This window comes from Cydia strobilella, chromosome 6 (genome assembly GCF_947568885.1).
Source record: "Cydia strobilella chromosome 6, ilCydStro3.1, whole genome shotgun sequence".
In the NCBI taxonomy this organism is placed as follows: domain Eukaryota; kingdom Metazoa; phylum Arthropoda; class Insecta; order Lepidoptera; family Tortricidae; genus Cydia; species Cydia strobilella.
This window is the reverse complement of record NC_086046.1, coordinates 6,339,005-6,363,102: the sequence shown is the minus strand read 5'-3', so window position 1 is coordinate 6,363,102 and position 24,098 is coordinate 6,339,005. Positions and strand designations below refer to the sequence as shown.

General features: G+C 36.4%; 3 protein-coding genes across 12 annotated transcripts in view; 1 reads left to right on the top strand and 2 right to left on the bottom strand.

The window, feature by feature from the left end:
* LOC134742399 (syntaxin-1A) overlaps positions 1 to 7,941 on the bottom strand; it is an 88,312-nt gene extending 80,371 nt beyond the window's left edge. For 4 of the 8 annotated variants that reach the window (XM_063675531.1, XM_063675530.1, XM_063675528.1 and 1 more), the window contains exon 1: positions 7,752 to 7,939. In XM_063675531.1, coding sequence (XP_063531601.1) covers positions 7,752 to 7,784 — 33 coding nt within the window. In that variant the 5' untranslated portion in view covers positions 7,785 to 7,939. Of the gene's footprint in view, positions 1 to 7,751 lie in introns of all 8 variants that reach the window. The other 4 variants (XM_063675533.1, XM_063675526.1, XM_063675527.1 and 1 more) reach the window with 4 other exon arrangements.
* A 2,783-nt stretch (positions 7,942 to 10,724) lies between these two features.
* On the top strand, positions 10,725 to 13,039 carry LOC134742036 (GTP-binding nuclear protein Ran). 3 transcript variants are annotated; one of them, XM_063674959.1, is made up of 3 exons: positions 10,725 to 10,871; positions 11,250 to 11,702; positions 12,353 to 13,039. In XM_063674959.1, exons 2-3 carry the CDS (start codon positions 11,277 to 11,279, stop codon positions 12,566 to 12,568), a joined length of 642 nt encoding a protein of 213 aa, XP_063531029.1. In that variant the 5' UTR covers positions 10,725 to 10,871; positions 11,250 to 11,276; the 3' UTR covers positions 12,569 to 13,039. The 3 variants fall into 3 exon arrangements, with proteins under 3 accessions (XP_063531029.1, XP_063531031.1, XP_063531032.1); XM_063674961.1 differs by lacking the exon at positions 10,725 to 10,871 and adding an exon at positions 11,023 to 11,152; XM_063674962.1 differs by lacking the exon at positions 10,725 to 10,871 and having other exon boundaries at positions 11,234 to 11,702.
* A 1,406-nt stretch (positions 13,040 to 14,445) lies between these two features.
* LOC134742389 (elongation factor Tu) lies at positions 14,446 to 18,937 on the bottom strand. The gene is made up of 7 exons (XM_063675510.1): positions 18,735 to 18,937; positions 18,178 to 18,378; positions 17,158 to 17,324; positions 16,257 to 16,500; positions 15,623 to 15,814; positions 15,066 to 15,432; positions 14,446 to 14,724 (listed from the first exon to the last, which is right to left on the bottom strand). Exons 1-7 carry the CDS (start codon positions 18,772 to 18,774, stop codon positions 14,541 to 14,543), a joined length of 1,395 nt encoding a protein of 464 aa, XP_063531580.1. The 5' UTR covers positions 18,775 to 18,937; the 3' UTR covers positions 14,446 to 14,540.
* Positions 18,938 to 24,098: the final 5,161 nt, after the last annotated feature.

Below are 24,098 nucleotides of genomic sequence, written 5' to 3'. Positions count from 1 at the left end.
TCATACAATGTCTAATTTAGGCGGAATTTTAATTCTTCCTCCCCTAGAGAGTATACGCGCGCTAAATATAGACACAATGTGAATCAGCTGTTGCATTACATGAGCAGGGACGTCCGGTGACGTCAGGTGAGACGAGCACTTGAACCTTCCCCAGCAACCTTGATACCGCTGCCCTTTCTTTTATAACGGCGATCAGGGAAATGTCATACCCTCTAACTACGGCCAAACTTTGAGATAATCGTAAAATAGAAGTTAGACAAATGGGGATATATTATATATTATACTTATAATTCTCATAAACAAAAATAACGGAATTATTATTAGTAGTAATAATACAGTGACAATGGCACGCGCCGTAGTACGCGCTCTGACACAATGGCACACAATGGCCGACCGCTCACATAAAACAAACAATGGCTTTTGTTTAACAGATTAGGGTCTTGACGTAAAAATCATTTGGGAAGATTCATACTATAGATATTTAAAAAAACACCTTTGTTAAGTTTTAGGACGTACCTATAGAAAGGTATGGGTATGGGTCATGTTTTACGTTAAAAAATCCCAAAACGAGGTCTATTAAAGATAAACGTTAGATTAAGATAACTTAACGGGGAAGACCCTTTCAAATATTGCGTAATTTGCATGATGTTTATTTAATATCAATATAATATTAATATAATAAATACCAATCTGGCGATAAAAATTGTGTTCGAACACAATCGAAAACTTTGTCCGAAATAACATACTCCGTTGACTCCGTTCAGGCCGAATGTACCTCTACCTTATCTTTTGTGCAAGCAAACACGGAAAAGTCTAGTTTTTGGTGATTCCAGTGTATTTAATGCGACATCGAGATTATTTACAACTATGCAAGGAGAGGCTATCTTACCCTTACCAACTGTCACTATCGGTATCGGACAATCAACTCACCGAGCGGAGGACTAGCAATTGTAATTGTAACGATATCGTGATATCACATAGATCCTTGAATAAAACAAGGGAACAGCTTTTAGGGTGTCTTCTCTGTTGCACCTTAGGGATTTGCATATATAAATATTAAACATGGAATTAATTCTGGCCCATGTTGCTATATTTACATAGCAAATTATATTTGAATAAGTAGGTAAATCGCCGATCTCATTTTCCTTGTCACGATTTTGTATGTTTCTGATGTCTTTTAGCTTTCAGGGGATGTTTACTGGGACGTTCCAAGTATCGTGTCATCTTACACAAAACAAATCGACCTGGCTCTGAACTAAGCTAAGCTTGTACTCTACATACTAGACGATGGTAAACGAATATAAATACAAAAGAATTGCAAACTAGATAATATCGAATTGTTAAATTCACTTATCTGAGTTTGTGCCTAATAAACCAAATCACTACAAAAACTAACAAAGTCCTGATAACCAATTTATTTACGTATCAACATTGCGATACAACAAGGAAATGCCGCCAGCATCCTTAGTACAATGCCTCAAGGGCCTATTTTAGATTGAAGCTAGTTATTAATTTAGTTTAGTATTTGTATTTTAGTACATCTCTATATTTAACTATGTAAATAAATGATTGTAGCTGAAGAAAAAAAATGTATATAAGTAATTTTTTAAGCTCCAAAGCAGGTATTACCAAAAGTTATACGTTTATAGCATATTAAAGTTATTGATCATTTGCCACCTTATTATTAAATTTGTGTTCGTTTGTGTTTGGCATAGTAGCAAATTACCGGTACGTAAATTTAGAGATAAATAAATATCTTGACATTCAAAGATTATTCTGCAAAAAGGAGTAGGTAGAAACTTGGAAATCAGAGTAACTTTTATTGACATAATAGTACTATACGCGAGTGTGAGCTAACGTTATAATCTTATTAAATACACTCCCAGAAACATCAGTTTACTCTAAGTAATTAAAAATGTTACATCAAATTGATAAGAATTGTTCATGTTTATTGTATAATAAGTATAATAACGCCGTTTGGGCTATAGCCCAAAGGCTATAGCGAGTAGACTAATATTACTGGTCACGAATTTTTCACATTTTTGTGCAAGTTACATTTTGTTTCAAAACATTTGGAGATAAGCAAATTGCAATAGCCATAATGTACTTAATAATGAGTTTGTAAAACATTTTAACCTCTTTTGGACATGTTGCATTGCACGTTACATTACGGAAGATCATCAAGTATATACTATGCGTCACCACCTCAATTAGGCAACTTACTTCATACATATTTTTACTTTACTCATAGATACTCTGCTATGAATGGCTTTATTTAACAAGTTAGTATTTTCACTGATTTAAACTTTCACGATTTTTACTCATTATTATTTACAACGACGGGACTTAATCGCGTAAAATAAGTTTTAAATTTACCTCCGACGTTTCGAGGACGGCGTTGTCCCCGTGGTCTCGGAGAAGACTGGCTAAAGTTGACATCAACATCTTCTAGGCGCGCGAGTTTTTCGAACTACCCGCACTTGGTCTTGTTTATTAACTTGAACGTTTTGCGCACTAGGGATGTTACCGGGTCGACACACAACACTCACAATATTCGATTTTTCAACTTTCGATATTTGGTTTCGCTTACACTTACTAATGACTGGGTTCCATGTGGATGAGATCTTAAAACCTTCGTCTCGATTGAAATTTCTGTTTCTTGATTTCAATGGCTTCACGGATTTTTCTACTATAAAACCATAACTCGCTCCGCGGGCGTTTATAAGATCGATTGCAGTTGTGGTAGTTCCTACATCGGGGAAACGAAACGTACCATTGCGGAGCGAGTTAAAGAACATATCGCAGCTGTCAAGAGCCGTCAGGTGAAAACTCGCGCGCCTAGATGTTGATGTCAACTTTAGCCAGTCTTCTCCGAGACCACGGGGACAACGCCGTCCTCGAAACGTCGGAGGTAAATTTAAAACTTATTTTACGCGATTAAGTCCCGTCGTTGTAAATAATAATTAGTATTTTCAGTTGAGTAGAAAAAAGTAAGGGCGAGTCGCCTAGCGTGGAACGGGACTACGGGCATGTGATACGAAGGGGTAAAACTGAAAAGTCATGTAACGAGACAGGTATTACGAATAAATGTATGGAGGGAAGTAAGAGGAAAGGAAAACCGAGGAAAAGGTGGATGGACTGTGTGAGAGATGATACAGAATACAAGATACGTATGGGATAAGACATGCTCGCACGACGACCTGAATTGAATGGGATAAGAGCAAGCAATTGCTGATGAGTATCAGTTGCGTCTTACTCTCGGTAGAAAAAGAAGCTAAGGAAGGCGAGGGACAACTTTAAAATTTTTGGACACGGCCTACTCGTATTTTCTTGACGATAGTTTACAGATATCTTAATCACAAGGAGATGCATTGTGAGTTAGTTTACGCAGTCGCTAGAGAATATGTCAGTGTCAAACTCGTGGTAAGGATACTTGGTCCACTTTTGCTGGTGAGTGTTCACTGTTCAGCAAGTAAAAGCAATGACTGGCGATCTTTTACTCTATAAACAGAAAATTGAGCTTAACCATTGCCATCAGCTAGACTGTGTTCATATAATTGAGCATACATAAATTAACAAATTTAATTTAATTTAACTATAAAGCGAGGCAAAACTAGACCTTTTAAGAAATTCAGTTTCAGTAGTCTATGGCCTCTCCTCCGCGTAATCAAGTTGTAAGTATCTACATAGTTAATTAGGTGGCGAGTAGTCCAATTAGGAGACTGTTAGCGGCAACTAAGGCCGGCGCGTTACGTTACATATTTTCGTCACTAGTAAAACCAACCGAATTAGTTATTGGAAGGGATTTAAAATTCTCTCTATGAAGGGAATTAAAAAATTTAATCTCGGATACTACCGTGCCACCGTAGCGGTAGGGTTGCAATTTGCAATACGTCACGATTTTTGGTCCTTTGTCCGGCGGACTTAGCGAGTGTCAGGGTTTATTAGAATCGTCTACTGACCACATTCGAAGCTAGCTAACAGTTTTGAGATGGGCACAGCAAAGGGATGATATGCTACTAGCTACAGCAGGTTGTGATGTGGAACTTTTAAACACTACATAGTTAAGGGGACAATGTCCCACGAAAGGTTTTAGAATTCGGGATGCATGTCCGGATTTTTAAAGTAATAACCGTCAGGAAATGTCAGGATTTGGTAACTCCAAGGGAGTAAACAACTATTCTACAGGGTACAATTATCTAATTCACCACCAAGCTACGGTCGTAGCGCTACGTCGTAGCCGATAATAGCATGGGTTTCCACTGTTTCCAGGTATGTACCGGAAAACGAAACGACAACGTGTCGTGATTAGCGCTGACGGTAGCTATTATGTAGTTCCGAGCTTATGCAGCTATTACCTAGTTTGCGGACGGATTTATATGAGGTCAACTAGTAGATTGTTAATCAGTGGTTGAAAGTGACCCATTGAACCCAAATTTTGCGCTTGAACGAAGAGAAAGTGAAGTGTTCTAGGGCGAAATAGTTGCTTTCACCGGTGTTACAAGGTACTTTACTTTTCAAATTTGACAGCACATTTTATAGAACATGTTAAATGATACTATTATTTTTGCTATCCTTTATGTTTTCTTGGCGTTACGCACAATATTACACAGTTAATACTTATTAAAATTAATATTAAGGGTTCATCCATTAATTACGTCACATGAAATTCTAGGTTTTTTTACCCCTTCCCACTCCTACACTGCTGCTGCTGTGTGTGGCGTCACATTTTTTCAATGAAATCGGCATATCGAATTAAGTATTATTAATATTTTATCAAAATATTTTTGACAAAAGAAATGTTAGTAATTTTATAACCCAAAACTGATTAGGAAAGAACCGCACGCATAAAAACGACTATCGTTCCAAAAACTTGTCATTTAACTGTACAGCGAATAAAATAATTTAAATAAGTTTGTGACTCCCTTCTCCCCCTTGTCACAACATGTCACCGTTTCTTGACCCCCTCCCACCCCTAAACGTGTGATGTAATTAATGGATAACCCCTAATAAATAATAGCTAAGTACCTACACCTCCTACTCTCAAATAGGTAAGTTGTAAAATATGAATCCATTAGCGTGTTCTTAACTTCCGGAAAATGCATGAACTTTTTCTCCCGCATTTTTACAACAGTCATAGCTTGTTTACACAGCTATGCTCTTTATTTCAGTTTAAGTAGGCACATTAAGCCCGACAAGGACAAAAAACATACTAAAATCTAACTATGAAAACGGATTATATCGCGTATATTGAATTTATAATACATCCCGACGTTTCGAACTCTTTACAGCGTTCGTGGTCAACGGGTGACTGAGGAAAAATTACAAAATGCAAAAATACCCACATACTAAAATAATGAACAATCATAGACTACAAACTTTAAGGCTGGTTGTACATGCAAAATCGGTTCATAAGGCTAGTTATACACTATAATTATTTTTCAAGTAAAGATGTATATATATATGCGATAAAAAAAAAAAAAAAAAAAAAAAAAAAATATATATATATATATATATATATATATATATATAATCCGTTTTCATAGTTTTATTTCATGAGTAACTATCGCGGTAACCGAAGACAATATTATACTAAAATCTAGTTAAGATGACCTCACAAGGTAAAGCGTAATGACGTCACCGGATTTTTCAGCGTATAGACTGCTTCGTTAACGATGTCCCAAGTAGGTACGATATATCGTGATGATGCAGCCTTTGATGATGCAAATTTTAAATGAGTCAGCTATGATAGCCGCCGGATGGCGCGTAAACTGATAACCGAGTCAACAATGCCACGACAACGACAACAAAATGTAATGTTGATTTTGTAGATTTTTTTTGCAGTTCATAATAAACTTATAAATCAGCTTTGAAGGGTTTCGCATGGTAAAACCCTCTTATGAAAATTCTGAAAGGATCGTGCTAAAAGTGCGTTTTAACGGGAAATTGTATCTGAAAAATACTGAATATTGTTCAAAAGTTGCAGGGGCCAGGACTGCCAGGAGTAAAATAGTGAATTACGCGGGAAAACGTATTAAACATGATTTTCATGTAAAATGTTGCCAAGACGAAACCATAAGGCTCGCACTGTCAAAAAGTTATCAGATCTCTTGTAGAGCCAAGCTTCTAACTCTACGAGCCCTAACTTCACAAACTCTACTACACCTTAAGCAAAATATGTGGCAGATGGAACTGATTGTTTTCTAGTGACCATGGTTAAACAACGGCAGTTGTTTGGCAGTAAAACAACGTGTTTTACTGCCAATCCTAATAAACCGCAGAAAGCTTTCTATTATGTGACTAACTAGGGCTTGTGTATTTGGAAAAAATTCTAATATTTTTAAGCAAATCAGTATCGGAGTTGCGGATGATTCTATCATAGATCCAAATTGAGCATAACATTTTTTTGTTCAGACCCTTATTGCATCACCAGGTAATTCAGTACCATACATGGCAAAAATTTTAGCAGCTGGAATATATTACTTTTAATTATTTGCCATCAGGTCAATGTTGCCCATTAAATATATTGCAATCAGGGGTCGGAAACCGGTATTTGCTCCATACAAAAATACCGGTATTATTACGTTCTTTTTCGTTCTTTTGTTTATAATTTCATTTTTAATGGACCGTTTTAATAATGCAAAATTGTTTTCTAAATACATGATTCAGTCCTACGTAATGAGCATAAAAAAATTCAAAATATTGGGCTATTTCGGGGTTTTTAAAAAATACCGGTTCCAAGCCCTGATTGCAATATGTAATATGTATGTATGTATAAACTCTTTATTGTACAAAACACAGAACACAAATATGGCATAGAATAGGCAGTACAAAGGCGAACTTATTCCTTATACAATAATTGCAGGTCAATACTTACATAGTTACATAAGTGGTTGGCCTAAAGCAAAGGGGGTGCAAAAAAATAAGACTTAGATTTTTTTTAGTAGGGTTAATTAAATTTACTGTTCCAAATGATTGCTTTTAATTTGTCAAGTAGTGGTTTCAACTTGCGGGTCAAATATCTTGGCCATTTTTGATTTTAGAGAAAAGTTTTTCCTACAAAACATGCTTATTTTAGCGTATTCTCTACGATAACACAATAAAAAACAGGTGTCATTATAACATGACTCCGATGAAAATTTTTCTAAGTTCGGCACCCCCTTTGCTTTAGTCCAACCCAATAATGCTAACATCATAGGTGTTAATCAAATTAAATTATATCCAATCAGAGTAATGAAGTTAGCTGTTAGTTCCAGTTGTTGTACAGGAAAACCTGCGAGTAGTATGCCAAAACATTCAGAAAAATGTATCATAAATCCTGGATACTAATGTTTTATAAGCATAATTTAAACTTTATTTAAAAGAATTTAGAGCAAGTTTTCAGGTTCATATCCTGGTATTCCTGTAGTCCTGTCAAAGGTTACCAACCTGAACATCTTCATGGAAAGTTTTTGAACAATCAATAAGTTACTACCTTAGTAATAACCGAAAAAAAGTATTATTTCTTTACATTTTATCACCCCTAACATCACCAGTGTTATAAATCTTAGGGGTGGGGCGAATAGAATAAAGAATCCAATAAGAATTTGATACATTTCTGCATAAAATCCTAGAAACAACGTTATGCAGGAGTATAAGAAACTATGACCCACAAAAACGCTATCATAAATGCCATACTCAATGCTATTCTTTCGCGAATTCATGGCCAATGAGGAAGACCTTTGGTTATATTAGGCAGACGAAAAACTTACCGCTTGAAGCGCCGCTAACCTGTCCTTCGTCATCCTTAATGGAAAATCACACACCGAATAAACGTTTTATCTTGTTACACAATCCCATTCACAGATATTTTTCTAAAAACGTCACTAAAATAAAGGAATTAAAGGACACGAACACTACGATCACTTCACTGACTTCACTCAACAAAATCGATACGCCACCACGCAAGAACTAAACGAAACTTAATTTTTAGTGCGGCAACATTATAGACAAAAGATGACATAAAAAGATCCAGCGAAAAATTCAACTGCATATTTTAAATAGTGCAGTGCAGAAAATAATCAGATTTTTAGTTAAATAAAATATTATACATATATACATGCTGATAGCTATCTGCGCTTAGCGCTCTGGTTCAAAGTCGACATATTTGCTGACATTATCTGATAGTGTCGTCCTCTTTTGCTTGTCGTCAGAGGGTCTTCGTCTGTCCGTCTGTGTATTGTTATTTGATTGCTTTACATTTACCCAGGCTTTAATAGTTAAAAAAAGCTATACATTTATATATAATATTGGGTATTTTTTAAATGCAAAAACGCCTGATTTACTTCAATGTCATTCTAAATGTCACCAATCTGTCAATGTCAATGTGATGTCAAGTCATAGACATAGTGTATACAAGTAGTTATAGACGCGCCGCCGAGCGACCGGGGGTAAGAGAAAAAATATTCATATAAAATTTGGGCAGCTGCAGCATCATGAATCTAGTATAACATGGATCGGTCATGAGGGGTGGGGCGAAATGACCGAACGGGATAGTCTTATGTATCTTTCAGTAGTAGTGACAGAGAGCAATATATTACTTTTTGTCATTGTCATAGTTTCACTTTTCCACCGTTGCCACAACCGAAATTGTGGCAAACAAATAAGTACGTGACATATCATGCTTGTTCGTTGCTTGTTTAATTATTGTTGTTTTCTATGAAATTGTGCTTTCTCTTATAAAACATAGTGATGGTTAGCGATTTGAATTGATAAAATAATGGTGAGTTGTTCTGTAATCGGCTGTAATAGCCGCTCTGAGCAAAAATATGAGAATATAACCTTTCACACGTAAGTACGGTATTTTACACCTTCCTCTTAACGCAATATGTGAGAATAACATCGTAAAATTCAAAGCAATGTAGAATCAAACGATTTCAATAAAAATATCACAATTATTTACGCAAATTAATAAAACATTATTTGTAAAATTATCCGCCCAAATTACGTAGGTTGTTTGTGGTAATCTGTCAGCTACTCAGACGAGTCTGAGGTCAGCCGTTTTTAATCTTCTTCTTAATTTAGCTGCATAACAATCATGTTAGGGATACCAGATGAAAATATCATAATTTTATGGGTAATTTTGAACTCGAAGTTTTTTCGTATTTCTAATTCTAAAAAATAAAATAAACAAATATTGTAAATATTAAATGTGGTGTACATTAATTGGTGTGAATAATGTGATTGGGATTTGTGATTTCATAAAAATTTAACTCATAATACATTTTATTTTACGTTTTATTTACTAAACATGTTTAGTTTTGTACCACCTGCGCGAATTATAGGAGGTATTTCATTGTTCATACGCCTAAATAGAACGGCCCATTGACATTTTATTCAACAATTTTAATACCGTCAAACTTTGCCTCCAGGGTAATCGCCCCAACGTGATATCAAATATTGGGGTAATTTTTACCAATATGGTATCCCCACGTTTATGACGTCATCTATGTCTATCCCTTACGGGCGCACGCGGTAGGCCGCATCTATGTAATGCTAGGTCTATGCTGCATAACAATCATGTTAGGGATACCAGATGAAAATATCATAATTTTATGGGTAATTTTGACCTCGAATTTTATTCGTACTTCTAATTCCAAAAAAAAATTAAACAAATGTTGTAAAGATTGAATGTGGTGTTCATTACTTGGTGTGAATAATGTGATTGCGATTTGTGATTTCTTAAAATTAAAACTCAATAATACATTTTATTTTTTGTTTTTATTCACTAAACATGTTTAGTTTTGTAAGACTATCTTTCTCTATTAAAGAGTGTCAGGCCCTTGTGTCAAGTCCTCACTTCCGCCCGCACAATCCGCGGTAAGGGCGCTGCTTTGGCGTATCATTCAAACGCTTTTTTAACACGCGATGAAAAAGTGCTCGTGCGTATGAGGTCTTAGTGACCCTACACACGAGCGAGCGAGCGCTTTTTCAACGTGCGTTAAATTCGATTTAAAGACCAAGGTTTAAAGTTGAAAATCCAACAACGTTTGATAAAAAGCGCTACCGCCATTGTGTGAATAAATATAGTTTGTCAAAGGACTGTCTCATTTCAAACATAGACAGAGAGAATCATACTATCTTTGTCTTACACTAGTACTAGCACCCAAAAGAAATGGATGAGTATAAATTTTTTTGTTCTTATTCGCTGACAATTTGGTTTGACCAACTATACACGTTTCCATTTGTGTCATTCAAACGCGTTAAAAAAGCGCTCGTAGATTGAGGCTTTAAGTGATTTGTTCACACTACAACATATAGTTGGTCAAGCAAATCTGGTCAGTAGAAAAAGGCGCGAAATTCAAATTTTCTATGGGACGGTAACCCTTCGCGCCTACATTTTTTTAATTTGCCGCCTTTTTCTACTGACAAGATTTGCTTGACCAACTATATTACTAATCTCTGTATAGTAACCATCATATATAATTATGTATTACAAAATGTACGGGTTATCATTTACTACGTATTTTTTTCCATAAGTTGGAGTTAGACTGTATGCACAATGATGGCGCTAAATTTCTGACGTCACGGAAGGGAAGTGATGTATCAGGCAAAACACCTATTAATATTTTTCTTGCAATCAAATATTAAACGCTAAGATTATTTACTACAATAAATTTAGTTTTTATTCATAGGCAGATCAGGATATTTTCCTTGGCATTTACTAATATTCTTTTACTGTTGCACTATTTTAAGGGACCTGCATATGACTACAAATGTCACTGCGCCTGTCGGTGTCAAAGTATTCTTCCGTCTAGTTCAGTGACGCCATTGTGAGCCGTAACGACTTTTGCCAGTGTTAAGTTAAATCGCAGTTTTCTTAAACAATCTCGGTAAATTGTGTTTATATTTTACTTATTTATAATCAGTTAGTGCCAAGCTTTTTATTTTGATATTTATTTGTGTCCCATGTTATGTAGTTTATGTGTAATTTGTTCAAGTGTTCGGTACCATTAGGCTAAATTCCTGTGCGGATAGTTGAGCGCCATTTGATGGAAAACTTGAAACAATTTTAAATTTGGAAGATATAACGTGAAATCAATTCTAACTGAAACTCAATACTCTAAACTATTTAAAGTCTGTTTTGTAATAGCTACTGTTTAATAACGAAACAGTGCGTAAGTAATTAATAGTGGTGCAAGCTTGGTTGGCCATTGTGTAGTCGTATGATTCTTCTTATCCAACTCATGCTAAGTTTTTGCTGTTTTCAGGACTAGGAAGTTAATAAATTAATCAAAATGGCTGATGATATGCCCACATTCAAATGCGTGCTGGTTGGCGACGGCGGCACTGGCAAAACAACATTCGTCAAACGACATTTGACTGGAGAGTTCGAGAAGCGATACGTCGCAACGCTCGGAGTCGAAGTGCACCCTCTTGTTTTTCATACGAACCGCGGCCCTATTAGATTCAATGTATGGGATACAGCCGGCCAAGAGAAGTTCGGTGGTCTTCGAGACGGTTACTACATTCAAGGACAATGTGCCATAATTATGTTCGACGTAACGTCTCGCGTCACTTACAAAAACGTCCCCAACTGGCACAGAGACTTGGTGCGCGTATGTGAAGGCATCCCCATTGTTTTATGTGGAAACAAAGTTGACATTAAAGACAGGAAGGTCAAAGCAAAAACTATTGTTTTCCACAGGAAAAAGAATCTTCAGGTAAGCTTCAAGTTTTGTTTAACTCGTTTAAATTGATTAAGAATATTACTGCATCATTGACATTATTCCAATATAAGTAGTATCATAGTTACACAGTGACCTTTAAAGATCTAGATCCTAGTAAAACTTAGATTATATTAATACTTCTTTCTCGGGTTACACTTGATCACTAGCGACCCGCCCTGGCTTTGTATGGGTTACACAAAACCTTAACAAATTATACACCTAAACCTTCAAGAATCACTCTATTGATATGGGAAAACAGCATGAAAATCTGTAAAGTAGTTTTCGAGTTTATGGTGAACATACATACACACAGACATGCGGTGGGGGTAGATGTAGAGTAGGGACGCCCGGCCGGAAGCAGGCGGGCTGTCGATCACATGTTGTGTTCATTCAGCCCAATTCCCTGTAGTCCCAGTTCCCGGTGGGGGACTTTGTTTTATAACGTGTAGTGATAGTGATTCATATTCGATACCTTAGTTTGCAGTTGCACTAATTATGCGGAAAATTTGGTTGTAATAACAACTATGTTTGTGCAGTATGGTACTAATTACAACATTTTTTCTCTGTAATTACTATGATTGTGAACTAGAGTATCCTTTAAGGTGTTTACTGATTGAGGATTAACAAATTTATTTTCCTTCCAGTATTATGACATCTCAGCCAAGTCAAACTACAACTTCGAGAAGCCGTTCCTTTGGCTGGCCCGCAAACTGATTGGTGATGGCAACCTAGAATTTGTGGCTATGCCTGCGCTCGTGCCCCCAGAAGTTACTATGGACCCACAATGGCAGAACCAGATCGAAAAGGATCTCAAAGAGGCTCAAGACACTGCCCTGCCGGATGAAGATGAAGACTTGTAAATATCGAAGATTGTTAAATGAAATGCCCAGTGCCCTCTAAATAATGTGATTGGATGAACAAGCAGGACTTTTTCAAAGACAATTTTGTCATAAAATTTTCATTCCATTAGTTTTCTGCTGATTTACAATGGCTAATTATCTAAATACACAGTGCTTTTATTGTGTTAATTTAAACAAATTAACCATAATTAATTGTACCATATGTATTTTTCTTGTTTGTGATCTTTATTGTAACAGTAAACCACTTAAAATCTTAATGTGTAAGTTTCAGTAAGTACATGCCATAAGTATGTTGCAGGCTAAATGCATGTGAAATATTTGATATCATAAATTATTGTATTGTTTACGAGGATCTTGGAGTGGTCAGGATCAGGATCCTTTGAAATCTCAGATGCTTTTGTTTGCTCTGAGGATTGACAATACTTCACTGTAATTGTGGAAATTTTTTGAGAATAAACTTTTAATAAGAAAGGAGTTTTTTTTACTGTCCCATCAAAGAGGGATTTGTAGCCAAAATAGACGCATTGCATAACAATTTGTAAGGCCTTCTCTTAGGAAAAAGATTTCAATTCAAAGGGTGGCTATACATTAATTCAGAAATTTTAATTTGCTAGAAGACTTGTCACAGCCATCCTTTGACTAAGATGTAATTAACACTGTGCCCCATTTCCAATACAAAATAAACGCAACAACCAACTTCGGCATACGAAAGGTTAACTTTAGACCAAAGGGAGTAGCCATTAACAGGCGTTCCCCTCTTGTCGAAAATAGTCGGCCAATGGTCATACATACACAATGTATGGACTGACGTTTATCTGACATGGTTATTTTGACGTTAGGACGTATACGTTCCCCTCCCCGCAAAAATTGGCAGACTTGTACAGCAAATTACAGACGTGGCGGCTCCGTTTAGTTATATCCTCCTCCTCCTAGCATAGATTAAGTATAGGTTTTTTGGTCCTTGCTGGCTGGAGTTACCCCAAGTATCAGTATCATTCGCTAGATGGCGTTGTTCCGTGTAGTAAAAATTCTGAATCGCGCTATCAAGATTTTTCATGAGATAATCATCGTCTAACTCGCGTTGTCCCGGCGTTTAGCCACGGCTGAGCCTGGGGTCCGCTTGGCAACTAATCCCAAGAATTGGCGTAAGTACTAGTTTTTAGACCCCATCTATTTATGAAAATTTTGTTTTCATGAATAACGCGCTAGATGGCGCTGTATTTTATTTTGTTTACGTATCGCATGCCAGATGGCGCTGTTCCGTGTTGTAAAAATACTGAATCGCACTATTGAGTTTATTCTTGGGACAATGAATGCCAATGTACAGAAACTTCCTGCACAAAATTCTCAGGGTTTAACATGGTATAATAATATAATGGGGTTTAATAATTTTATAGTAGTTTTCCACTCAATCGTTTTGTACCAGACTATAGGAAGGGCTAATATGAATTTGGCAGACTATGTTTGTGTACTGTGTTTCACCGTAGCGACAAAACAATTGAACCGATTTTGGGGAGAGGTGTTATACTGTCTACCGAATCATATTTTTGAGGCACTGGAGGAAGGCTACATTTTTTACTTCTAGAAATGCAGTTTCTTGTTTCTTTCCATGTTGGGTCACGGGATTCTTGTGCATAATAAGATTTATTATACTCCACTACTGGGCGCAAACCTAGCTAGGCTATTTTCATCTTGTAGAATCAAATTTCTACTGAATAGCCATCAAGACCTGGCTGTCTCGCCTACATACAGATATTGGTAATTCCGAAAATCATCCATAATTCCGTCACATCACATCAGTCTATTTTGGAAACTACTCGACATTCAGATTAGATACACCTTAAAAATAGGTTGAATGTTGATGAAGAAAATAATAATAATAGCCATATTGAATGTTTATTGACTACATTTTTAGACATTTAAATGCATAGCACATAATTTTAACAACTACTATAACTTATAATATCGCTGATTACTTCTTGGCAGCGGCCTTTTCCCTGGCCTTCTTGCCCTCCATCAGCTTGAGTCGGTCGTCTTCGGACAGGTTCTTGTTGATTTTTGTGATGACACCAGTGCCGAGAGTCATGTCTCCTAAACGCAGGGTGAAGCGTTGTCCGGTTTCGCATACCATGGGCTTTACTAGGCGCAAATGTAGGCTGAAATTTTAAAATTAATTAGTATTACTGCTCTTGTCGCCGTCAATAAATGTTGAGACAGTGATAAACCTGGCGAATCCACGCAAATGGGTCCCGAATGGCGCGCCAACGGCATTAGCCAGATTAGCACTGTATTAAGCAACTTTCTTCATTATTTTGCTGTTTATGTATGTGTTGTGTGAAATCAAATAATTTACTTTAGTAGGAATTTCCACTTTTAAGTCGAAACTGGAAATTCAAAAAAAGTTTCGACTTCAAATTTAATAGTCTACAAGCATACGCCGTAGCCCTATTGCAATTTACATCACATTTTTACTCTTTAATAAAACAAGGAAACTTACGTCGCATCTTCCCCAGGCATAACCATCTCCTTATCAGGAATCGTAACTTGCGACGCGCAATCCCAAGTCATAGAGAACATTTGCAACTGAATGAATGATGTGAATGGTTTCGACCGGCCACCTTCGTCCTTGCTGAGGATATATACCGCTGCTTCAATATTGTCGTTGGCTTTCACGGTTCCGGGCTTAGCCATGACCATACCGCGTTTGATCTGCTCTCTCTTGATGGAACGCACTAAGGCGCCGAGTTGGTCACCGGCCTGAGCCTCTTCAAGGGTTTTGTGGAACATTTCGACGCCAGTGACAGTGGATTTCATGACTTTACCGTGGCCAACGATTTCGCATTCGGTACCCTTCTTCAATACTCCTGAAAATATAATTTACGTGGGTTTCAATAGGTTAAACTACAACTAGGTTACAATTAGGTTACTGATACTGAGACACAATTTAATCAAATCTAATTAGCTAGGATTAGTTAGTGTGTACCTGTGTTTAGTAAAAGGATATAATAATGTGAGGCGGACTTTGTTACTATGACCGCAGCAGAGGAGTCTTACCTCTATGCAGACGTCCAGTAACAACAGTGCCTCGTCCAGGAATCGTGTGCACAGACTCAACAGGCAAGAGGAATGGCTTGTCCAGCTCTCGGATGGGTGTGGGGATGAAGGAATCCACTTCTTTCAGCAGACTTGTGATGGCTTCGGCGCCGATTTCGGGGCTCTTGCCTTCGAGGGCGCAGAGGGCTGATCCTGAAATTAGTAATAGGTTAAAAGATGCTATTGAATTATTTGTGTGGCAGAACAACACATAGACCTATTTAGCCTGTTCCTGGTAAAAAAAAAACAATCTGGTGGTTTGCCACACTACACAAAATAAGGCTCTATTTAATGGCAAACTCGATAAGCATCAAGAAAGAAGATAATTATGCATATAGATGCTTAGTTTTGTGCAAAGTTAAACGTTGCACCAATTTGAACAGAACAAAGTTAGGAATTGTCATAAAAACATATTTTTTTTATATTTATCAATATGACATTAATGATGACATTGCCACACTCTCATTGCAAACGCCATGCAGAGTTAGTTCTCAATCTTTTTATAGGCAGAAAATGATACTCAAATTCACTTAGAATTTATAGACGCAGTCATAGCTTTACTACCATAATTTGAACCTGAGATTTTCTAACCTACCTTTAATAACTGGAATCTTATCACCATCATATCCCATTTCGGTCATCAGCTCTCTGATCTCCATCTCAACCAGCTCAACCATCTCCTGATCAGCCGCATCCACTTTATTGATGAACACCACTACATGCTGGATGCCAATCTGCTTGGCTAACAATAAGTGCTCGCGGGTCTGGGGCATGACGCCGTCGGTGGCGGCTACTACGAGGATGGCGCCGTCCATTTGAGCTGTGCCTGTGATCATGTTCTGAAAATAAAGGATTGATAAATTTTTTTTTTGTTTTTGAATATTTGATTTGGATTTTTAGCAATATGCAAGTCCCTGAATTAGATAAAAATAAGTTTATAATTATGAGTTTCATACATTAAAAATAAGTATTTCAGTAGTGTAATTTTATGTTGTTTCTACTCTGAATCACCAGCTCTTTCAGATCCAAACAGGAGAAAAAGATGTCCTGAATATTTCAATTCAATTTTCAAATTTTTTTTGTGTTTCTGCCAAACGAAGTATATGGAATTATGGTAATGCAAGAGAACTTTAGGACATTTTCCTACCAGATAAAAAGTGATATCAAATTACAGAAAATATCACAATTAAAGAAAGTACCATTAAAAATATACTCCCACATGTTCAACAATTCTTTTTAAAGGAGTTTTCTAAGCTATTAAAAGAAAAAAAAAGTGTTGAAAATTTATAAATAACAAAAACAACATGTGTGAAGATATGTAAGTAACAACATTTTCGATTTAGACATTCTTCGAAAAAGCTGTAACCATTAATTTACTCTATTATTGTTTTTTTTTAATTAGAGACTTTTGTTAACAAGACTTTTGTTTTGTTTGTTGTGTTTGTTATGCTCTAGCATTTAAATAAATAAAAAAAATGGGTTTCACAAACACAAACCTTAATGTAGTCAGCATGCCCAGGGCAGTCTGTGTGGCCATAATGCCTGTTTTCAGTCTGATACTCCACATGGGCCACATTGATAGTAATGCCTCTGGCTTTCTCCTCTGGAGCATTGTCAATGTCGGAGTAACCTTTCTTTTGGGCCAAATTGAGATCGGCTAATACTGAAACAAAAAAAAAATCTTAATGCTGAGATTCTAAATATGACAAGACCACCATCATGACTAATATTTGAATTGGTCAGTAATAGTAAATGCCACGGGTCCCGCGCGTTTGGCGCCCCGCGCACCTACGCATTGTGGCCGTAAAAAACCCAAGTTTCACTTTGTCCGACAAAATTAAAACAATCCATGGGCCCCATAATAGAATTTGCTACAGGCCCCGCTGGCTTAATCCGGCACTGGTATTGGTTGAAACTATCATAATTGAAAAAGCTTTTGAATAATTTTAAGCCTAAGTTAGAATGTAATGTAAGGTTTTTTAAAGTGCACCTAGCAATGGCGAGGCAAACCAGCTTGCCCAATTTGAGAAAATTAATTTAGTAATAATAATAAATAAAAAGTAAACTCACTGTTGACCAGCATTACTGAATCTTGTAGCCCTTTACCTTGTTGCCCCGGGCGACTAGATGAATTTTCTTGAAGGTGACATTGATTTGGATAGCAAGGTTATGTATCTATAACGGCATCACCTGGCGGGGCACCTAAAAGCCTGGCGGGCCACTGGTTGAGTACCGCTGTCCTTGACTAATTGATATGTTTGCCACCAGTAACATGTTTTAAGATTTGGCTGGGCTTTTAATGCTTTTTGCCTCATAGTGGACTAAAACTGACTGCAAGATTGCCTTAGATTTAATACACCTCTGTTTGACACCATGCCAGTTGCAAATAATATGATGGGTCAAGTTGGCCTATCTCACATAAGCCGAGTAAAGTTAAAGCAGAAGAATCATCTGTGTGTGTCAACTAAAAGAACCTATAATGAGCACCTTTATTTGTACTTATGAAAGGAACATACCTTTGGTAATGGCAGCTGTTAAAGTAGTTTTTCCATGGTCAACATGTCCAATTGTGCCAACATTACAATGAGGTTTGGTTCTCTCGAAGACCTGCTTCTCTGCATAGTTTCTTCTTAGTACAATACTCAGAGGGCTAAGGCCGGGAAATCCTGTATTTCCGAGATGAGAACATTGCCCTTGTTTTAGAACTATCTTCAATGCTGAAAATATATAGTTTTCAGTGAAGTCCAGTAAAAAATAATAAATCAATAATCCTAACCTAAAAATTATCCAGCCCCACAAATAGTCCAAAAACAATGAAAAAAAGAAAAAAATTGTCACTAATTAAGATACTTATATATTATAATAGTGCAATGCCTTAAATAACTCAGGTTGATTGATCTTTTACATAATAATCACAACCTTAACCATTACTCCGATATAGATAGAAATGTTGTTTTAAATAAATTAACATTACAAGTATTGCGCAAGTAGCATTAGTTAAGTCCTAAGATCATTAAACTAATGATTAAGCTACTGAAATGGTAAATTTAAAGAATTATTAACACTATCTTACCTGGGCTAACCAAACTTTTGGCAAAAGATAGAGTCGCCATTATTATATTGGACACCGGTATGTGTGTAATAATTAAATAGCTGGTATGTATCGAAACACTATCTACCGACTTTTATTGTAAAACCTCCATAAAATCCCGGCAATAAAGAAAAGTTAGTTAAATTTTCCAATACTTTTCCATCTGACTATTCCGACTGAAAAAAAATATATCCATAGACATTATAGATTTGGATCATCTATATATATAAACGTAAAAGCCTAACTGACTGACTGACTCACTTAAATCAACGCCCAGCCCAAACCGTTGGACCACACGTTGAACCTAGAGAGCTGAATTTTTCACGATAGATAGCTTTTATGACGTTAGTATCCACTAAGAAGGGGTTTTTCAAAATTCATCCCCTAAGGTGGTGAAAAAGGGGTTGAAAGTTTGTATGGAGATCATAAATTTTTTTGAGTGCGGGACTTGTAACTTCGTATATATAATAATAATAAATATAAAATAATAAAAAAGCTTTTTTATTTCCACATCACATTGCAAAATTACTACATATTTTCAATTTAGTCTGATGTAGATCCCTTTTGGGTAAAAGCCTCCTCACACTTTCTCCATTTGTCTCTATCTTGGGCTGTCTTTAACCATTCTGTGCCTGCTACCGAGATGATGTCTTCCGTCCATTTTCTTTTTGGTTTGCCCTTATGTCTTCTCCCTGCTGGTCCTGTCCATTTTGTAGATTCTAGTGTCCATCTTCTGTCATTGTACCTAGCTATATGCCCTGCCCATTGCCATTTGAGGCGTAGGCTTTGATGGAGAGCATCTGTAAGCTTGGTTTTCTTCCTTATGTTTTCACTCCTGATCTTTTGCACCTTTCTTATTTTTAGAAGACTCCTCTCCATTGCACGCTGGCAGGTTGTAATTGCATTTTTGACTTTACTTGTAAAGACCCATGTTTGACTTCCATATGTTAAGCTTGGTAGGATGTTAGTGTCCATTACAATTTTCTTTAATGGTAGTGCATAATTACCTTTTAAGATTTCTCTGTGTGACCAAAACTTTTTCCATGAATTGTTTATGCGTCTGTTTACTTCGTCTTCGTTGCTAGATGGGCTGAAGGATACTTGTTTTCCAAGATATATGTATTCATGGACATATTCAATTTCGGTACCTGCCACATATATTTTTCTTTTTCGACTGTTTGTCATTATCTTCGTTTTAGTTGTGTTCATATGTAGTCCTACTATTTTATTTTCCTTATCTAGTGTTCATCATATTTTCCAGTTCAATGGCAGACTCTGCAAAAATTACAATGTCATCTGCAAAGCGTAGGTGACTTAGGTAACGACTTAACATCCTAATTCCTTTGTCCTCCCAGTTTATTTTATTGAAAACTTCTTCTAGTACTGCTATAAATATTTTTGGCGAGATTGGGTCCCCTTGTCTGACGCCTTTTCCAATAATTATCTCTTCACCTCTATTTTCCATTCTTACTCTGCTTACGCTCTGTTTGTAAATGTTTTGTAGAATATTTATGTACGTTTGGTTTATTCTGCATGTTGTGAGCGCTTGCCAGATACTACTGTGGGTTATGCTGTCAAAAGCTTTTGAGTAGTCGATGAAGGCTATATAAATAGGATAATTATATTCCTTGTATTTTGTCATGACTTGGTCTAAAGTATGGATATGGTCTATAGTGCTAAATCCAGGCCGGAACCCAGCTTGTTCGATTGGTTGCTTAGTATCGATCTTTGGTGACAGTCGAGTCTGGAGTATGGAAGTGAAGAGCTTGTACATGCTGGATAACAAGCTTATTGGGCGATAGTTTCCTATATCTAATGGGTTGCCCTTTTTGTATAATAACACTATATCTGAGTTGCACCACTGTTTAGGGACCTCTTGACAGTCCAGGACCTTATTGTACATCTGTGCGAGGTAAGGAATTAGAAGGGGTGCTCCGATTTTCAGTGCCTCATTGCTGATATTGTCTGGACCCGGGCACTTTTCTGGTTTCAATTTTTTTATGTGTTGTAATATTTCTAGTTCAGTTATGGGTTCGATTGGGTCTTGTATATTGTCTAAAGATTTGGTAGGAACTGTGGTGTTCGGGTCTTGTGGTGGTTTCTGGTATAGGTCTTTGTAGAAGTTTGAAGCATGTTCCAGGATATCTTTTCTAGTTTTAGTTTCATGTTGACCTTCTTGAAATTTTTGTACCCAGTCTTTATGGCTTTGTAATAGCTTGTACGCCCGTTTGGAACTTCTGTATTTAAGAAGATTTTTTTCAATGATTTTCTGTCTATGGTTTTGATAGTCTTTTTTCACAGATTTGTTTGTTAATTTAAATATTCTTGTTAGTTCTTTTTTATATCACTTGTTTTGTGTTTTATTGATATTAATTCCGTGCGTCTGTTTATTAATTCTGTTGTTTCTTTGCTCAATATTTTATTTTTCTTTAGTCTATCTTCTTTGACCTTGAGGCTTTTTTTGATAGCAGTTTCTAGTTTATCATAGGAGGTATGTAGGCTGTTGTATTCTTCGTTTTCCAAGTATTTACATAGATTTTCATTGAGATTTTCCATATATGTGCTTATTTCGGTTTCTGTTTTTGGCAGTTCTGGTAGTGATTTAAACGCCTTTCTACTTAATTTTGGTGCTTTGATTAAGAAAGAGGATCTTACGAGCCTATGATCTGACGGAAAGGGGATCTGGTTTAAAACTTCTACATTAGTTAATCGTTTTGGTTTATTGCACATTATGTAGTCAATTTCATTTCTGATCTTTTGGTTCGGAGATATCCATGTCCATCTTCTATTTGGATTTTTCTTAAAGTGTGTGTTCATTATTGCTAATTTTTGTTCACTAGCATACTGTAGTAGTAGCTCTCCACGTTTGTTGCGCTTGCCGTAACCATATTTTCCCATAATAAGGTTTTCAGACTTTTTTGGTTGTCCTATTTTGGCATTAAAGTCGCCTATTACTACTACCGTTGTGTCTTGTATGTCATGAGCTTTCTGAAGGTCATCGTAGAACTTTTGCATTTCATCTTTGTTCGCTTTTTCAGTAGGGGCATAAGCTTGTATTATAGATATATGTTCATTTTCAAATTTTAGTCTTAACATGGCTACTCTTTCTGATATTGCAGTAAAATTAACTATGTTGTGTTTATATTTTATCTTCACTATAAAACCGACTCCATGATATCCCTTTGTTTCTCCTATGTAACAAAATATAAATTCTTGATGTTCTTCCATTTTACAACCATTTCTTCTTACTTCAGAGAGAGACTTACTTATTAAAATACAAGAAAAGTGATTTCAGCGTTTTTAAAAATTCATCCCCAAAATGGGTTAAAAAAAGGGTTGAAAGTTTGAATACATTACAAATATTTTGAAACTTCCTAGAAAGTCATAATAGCCGATTACAAAAAAGCAATATTGACGTTTTTGAAAATTCAACCCCTAAGGGGGTTAAAAAGGAGTTGTAAGTTTGTATGGAGTTCAAATATTTTTGTGAGTGTTTGACTTGAATCTTTGTATAAAGGCATATTATTAGAATACAAGAAAAGTAATTTCAGCGTTTTTAAAAATTCATTCCTTAAAAGGGTTAAAAAGGGGTTGTAAATTTGTATAGAGTTCAAATTATATTTTAAGCTAAGTTTGAAACTTCGTAAAAAGGTATTTCATTAAAAGAGAAGAAAGCTAATTTCAGCGTTTTTGAAAATTCATCCCTTAAGGTGGTGAAAAAGGGGTAGAAAGTTTGTATGGGGGTCAAACATTTTTTTAAGTGCGCGACCTGAATCTTTGCATAAAGGCATGTTATTAGAATACAAGAAAAGTGATTTCAGCGTTTTTAAAAATTCATCCCCTAAATTGGTTAAAAAGGGGTTGAAAGTTTGTATGGAGATCAAATATTTTTTTGAGTTCGGGTCTTGAATTTTTGTATAAAGGCATATTATTAGAATACAAGAAAAGTAATTTAAGCGTTTTTAAATATTCATCCCCTAAAAGGGTTAAAAAGGGGCTGAAAGTGAATCTATTACAAATGCTTTGAAACTTCTTAGAAAGGCATTGTATAAGATTCCAAAAAAAATATTTTAACGTTCTTAAAAATTCAACCCCTAAAGGGGTTAAAAAGGGGATGTAAGTTTATATGTGGTACAAATTTTCTTTTAAGCTAGGAACTTGAAACTTGGTAGAAAGGGCATTATATTAAAATAGACGAAAACTGATTATTTACACCGTTTTTGAAAAGTTTGTATTAATAGTTTCGGGAGCGAATATTTTTTTAAATAGTGGACTTGTAAATCTTCTAAGAGGGTCGAGAGGGATTATATCGGGAACAATTTTTTTCAGTTAGGGTCTTGAAACTTCGTAGTTTGTGAAAGATAAATTTCATGCGTTGTATAATTATTAACAAATGATTAACCGTCCGTACTAATATCTTTTGCTGCATAATGTTCTGCATTATGCTCATGTAGAATATATAACCACCAACATACAAATCCACGCGTACGAAGTCGCGGGCAACAGCTAGTAGACTATATTTCACGCATAGATCAAATTTAATAAATGTAGGCGTGAAGCATGCGTGAAGGGATATCGTCCTATAGAAAATTTGAATTTCGCGCCTTTTTCTACTGACAAGTTTTGCTTGACCAAGCCAACTATATTTGTTGCAAACCATGGTAAAGCAGAGGGCCTACCGCAAACCACGTTCGACGTGTTGCCTCTCTGTCCCACTTGTAAATTCGTACGTAAGTGTGACAGGAAGGCAATGACAAATAATCTGTGGTTCGCGGTAGGCCCTCAGGCATCGTCGTGCTTGGATTGACCATTTTCTGCCATTGGGTGCATCAGGTGCATGGGATGTTAAGTCCACTCCAGACTACGCGGCGCGAAGCCGCGGACGTGAGTGTGGAGTTGATTTCGGTGATTAGCGAACTAGACTCCACACTCGCGTTCGCGGCTTCGCGCACGTGTGTGGGGGTGGCTTAAGGACTATACCACAAGCAAAGAGTAGTATAATATATGACCACAAGTCCAAGGGCCTGACCAAAGAGTAGTATAATATGGCCTGACTATGGCCATGGCCTGACACTGATAGAGAAAGATATTCTTATTGCGATTCCTATAAGAGGAAAGAGAAAATAGTGCCATGCTTTGTCCTTATCACCGACCGGGTGGCATCATGCTGCCCAAATTTTATATGAATATTCTTTCTCTTACCCCCGGTCGCTCGGTGGCGCGTCTATAACTACTTGGTCTACTTGTATAATACTATGTCTATGCACAAGTCCGAAGGCCAGGGCTATAACCGCGAAAATCGAAGTCGTTAATTTCGAGCAACTATATCTGTCACTCTTATAGAGA

Coding starts and splice junctions, on each gene's coding strand:
- LOC134742036 (XM_063674959.1), top strand. CDS start 11,277: ATGGCTGATGATATGCCCACATTCAAATGCGTGCTGGTTGGCGACGGC. Junction 11,703..12,352: donor ACAGGAAAAAGAATCTTCAG/GTAAGCTTCAAG, acceptor TTTTCCTTCCAG/TATTATGACATCTCAGCCAA.
- LOC134742389 (XM_063675510.1), bottom strand. CDS start 18,774: ATGGCGACTCTATCTTTTGCCAAAAGTTTGGTTAGCCCAG. Junction 16,501..17,157: donor GGCATGCTGACTACATTAAG/GTTTGTGTTTGT, acceptor CTTTATTTTCAG/AACATGATCACAGGCACAGC. Junction 15,433..15,622: donor TACTGGACGTCTGCATAGAG/GTAAGACTCCTC, acceptor TTATATTTTCAG/GAGTATTGAAGAAGGGTACC.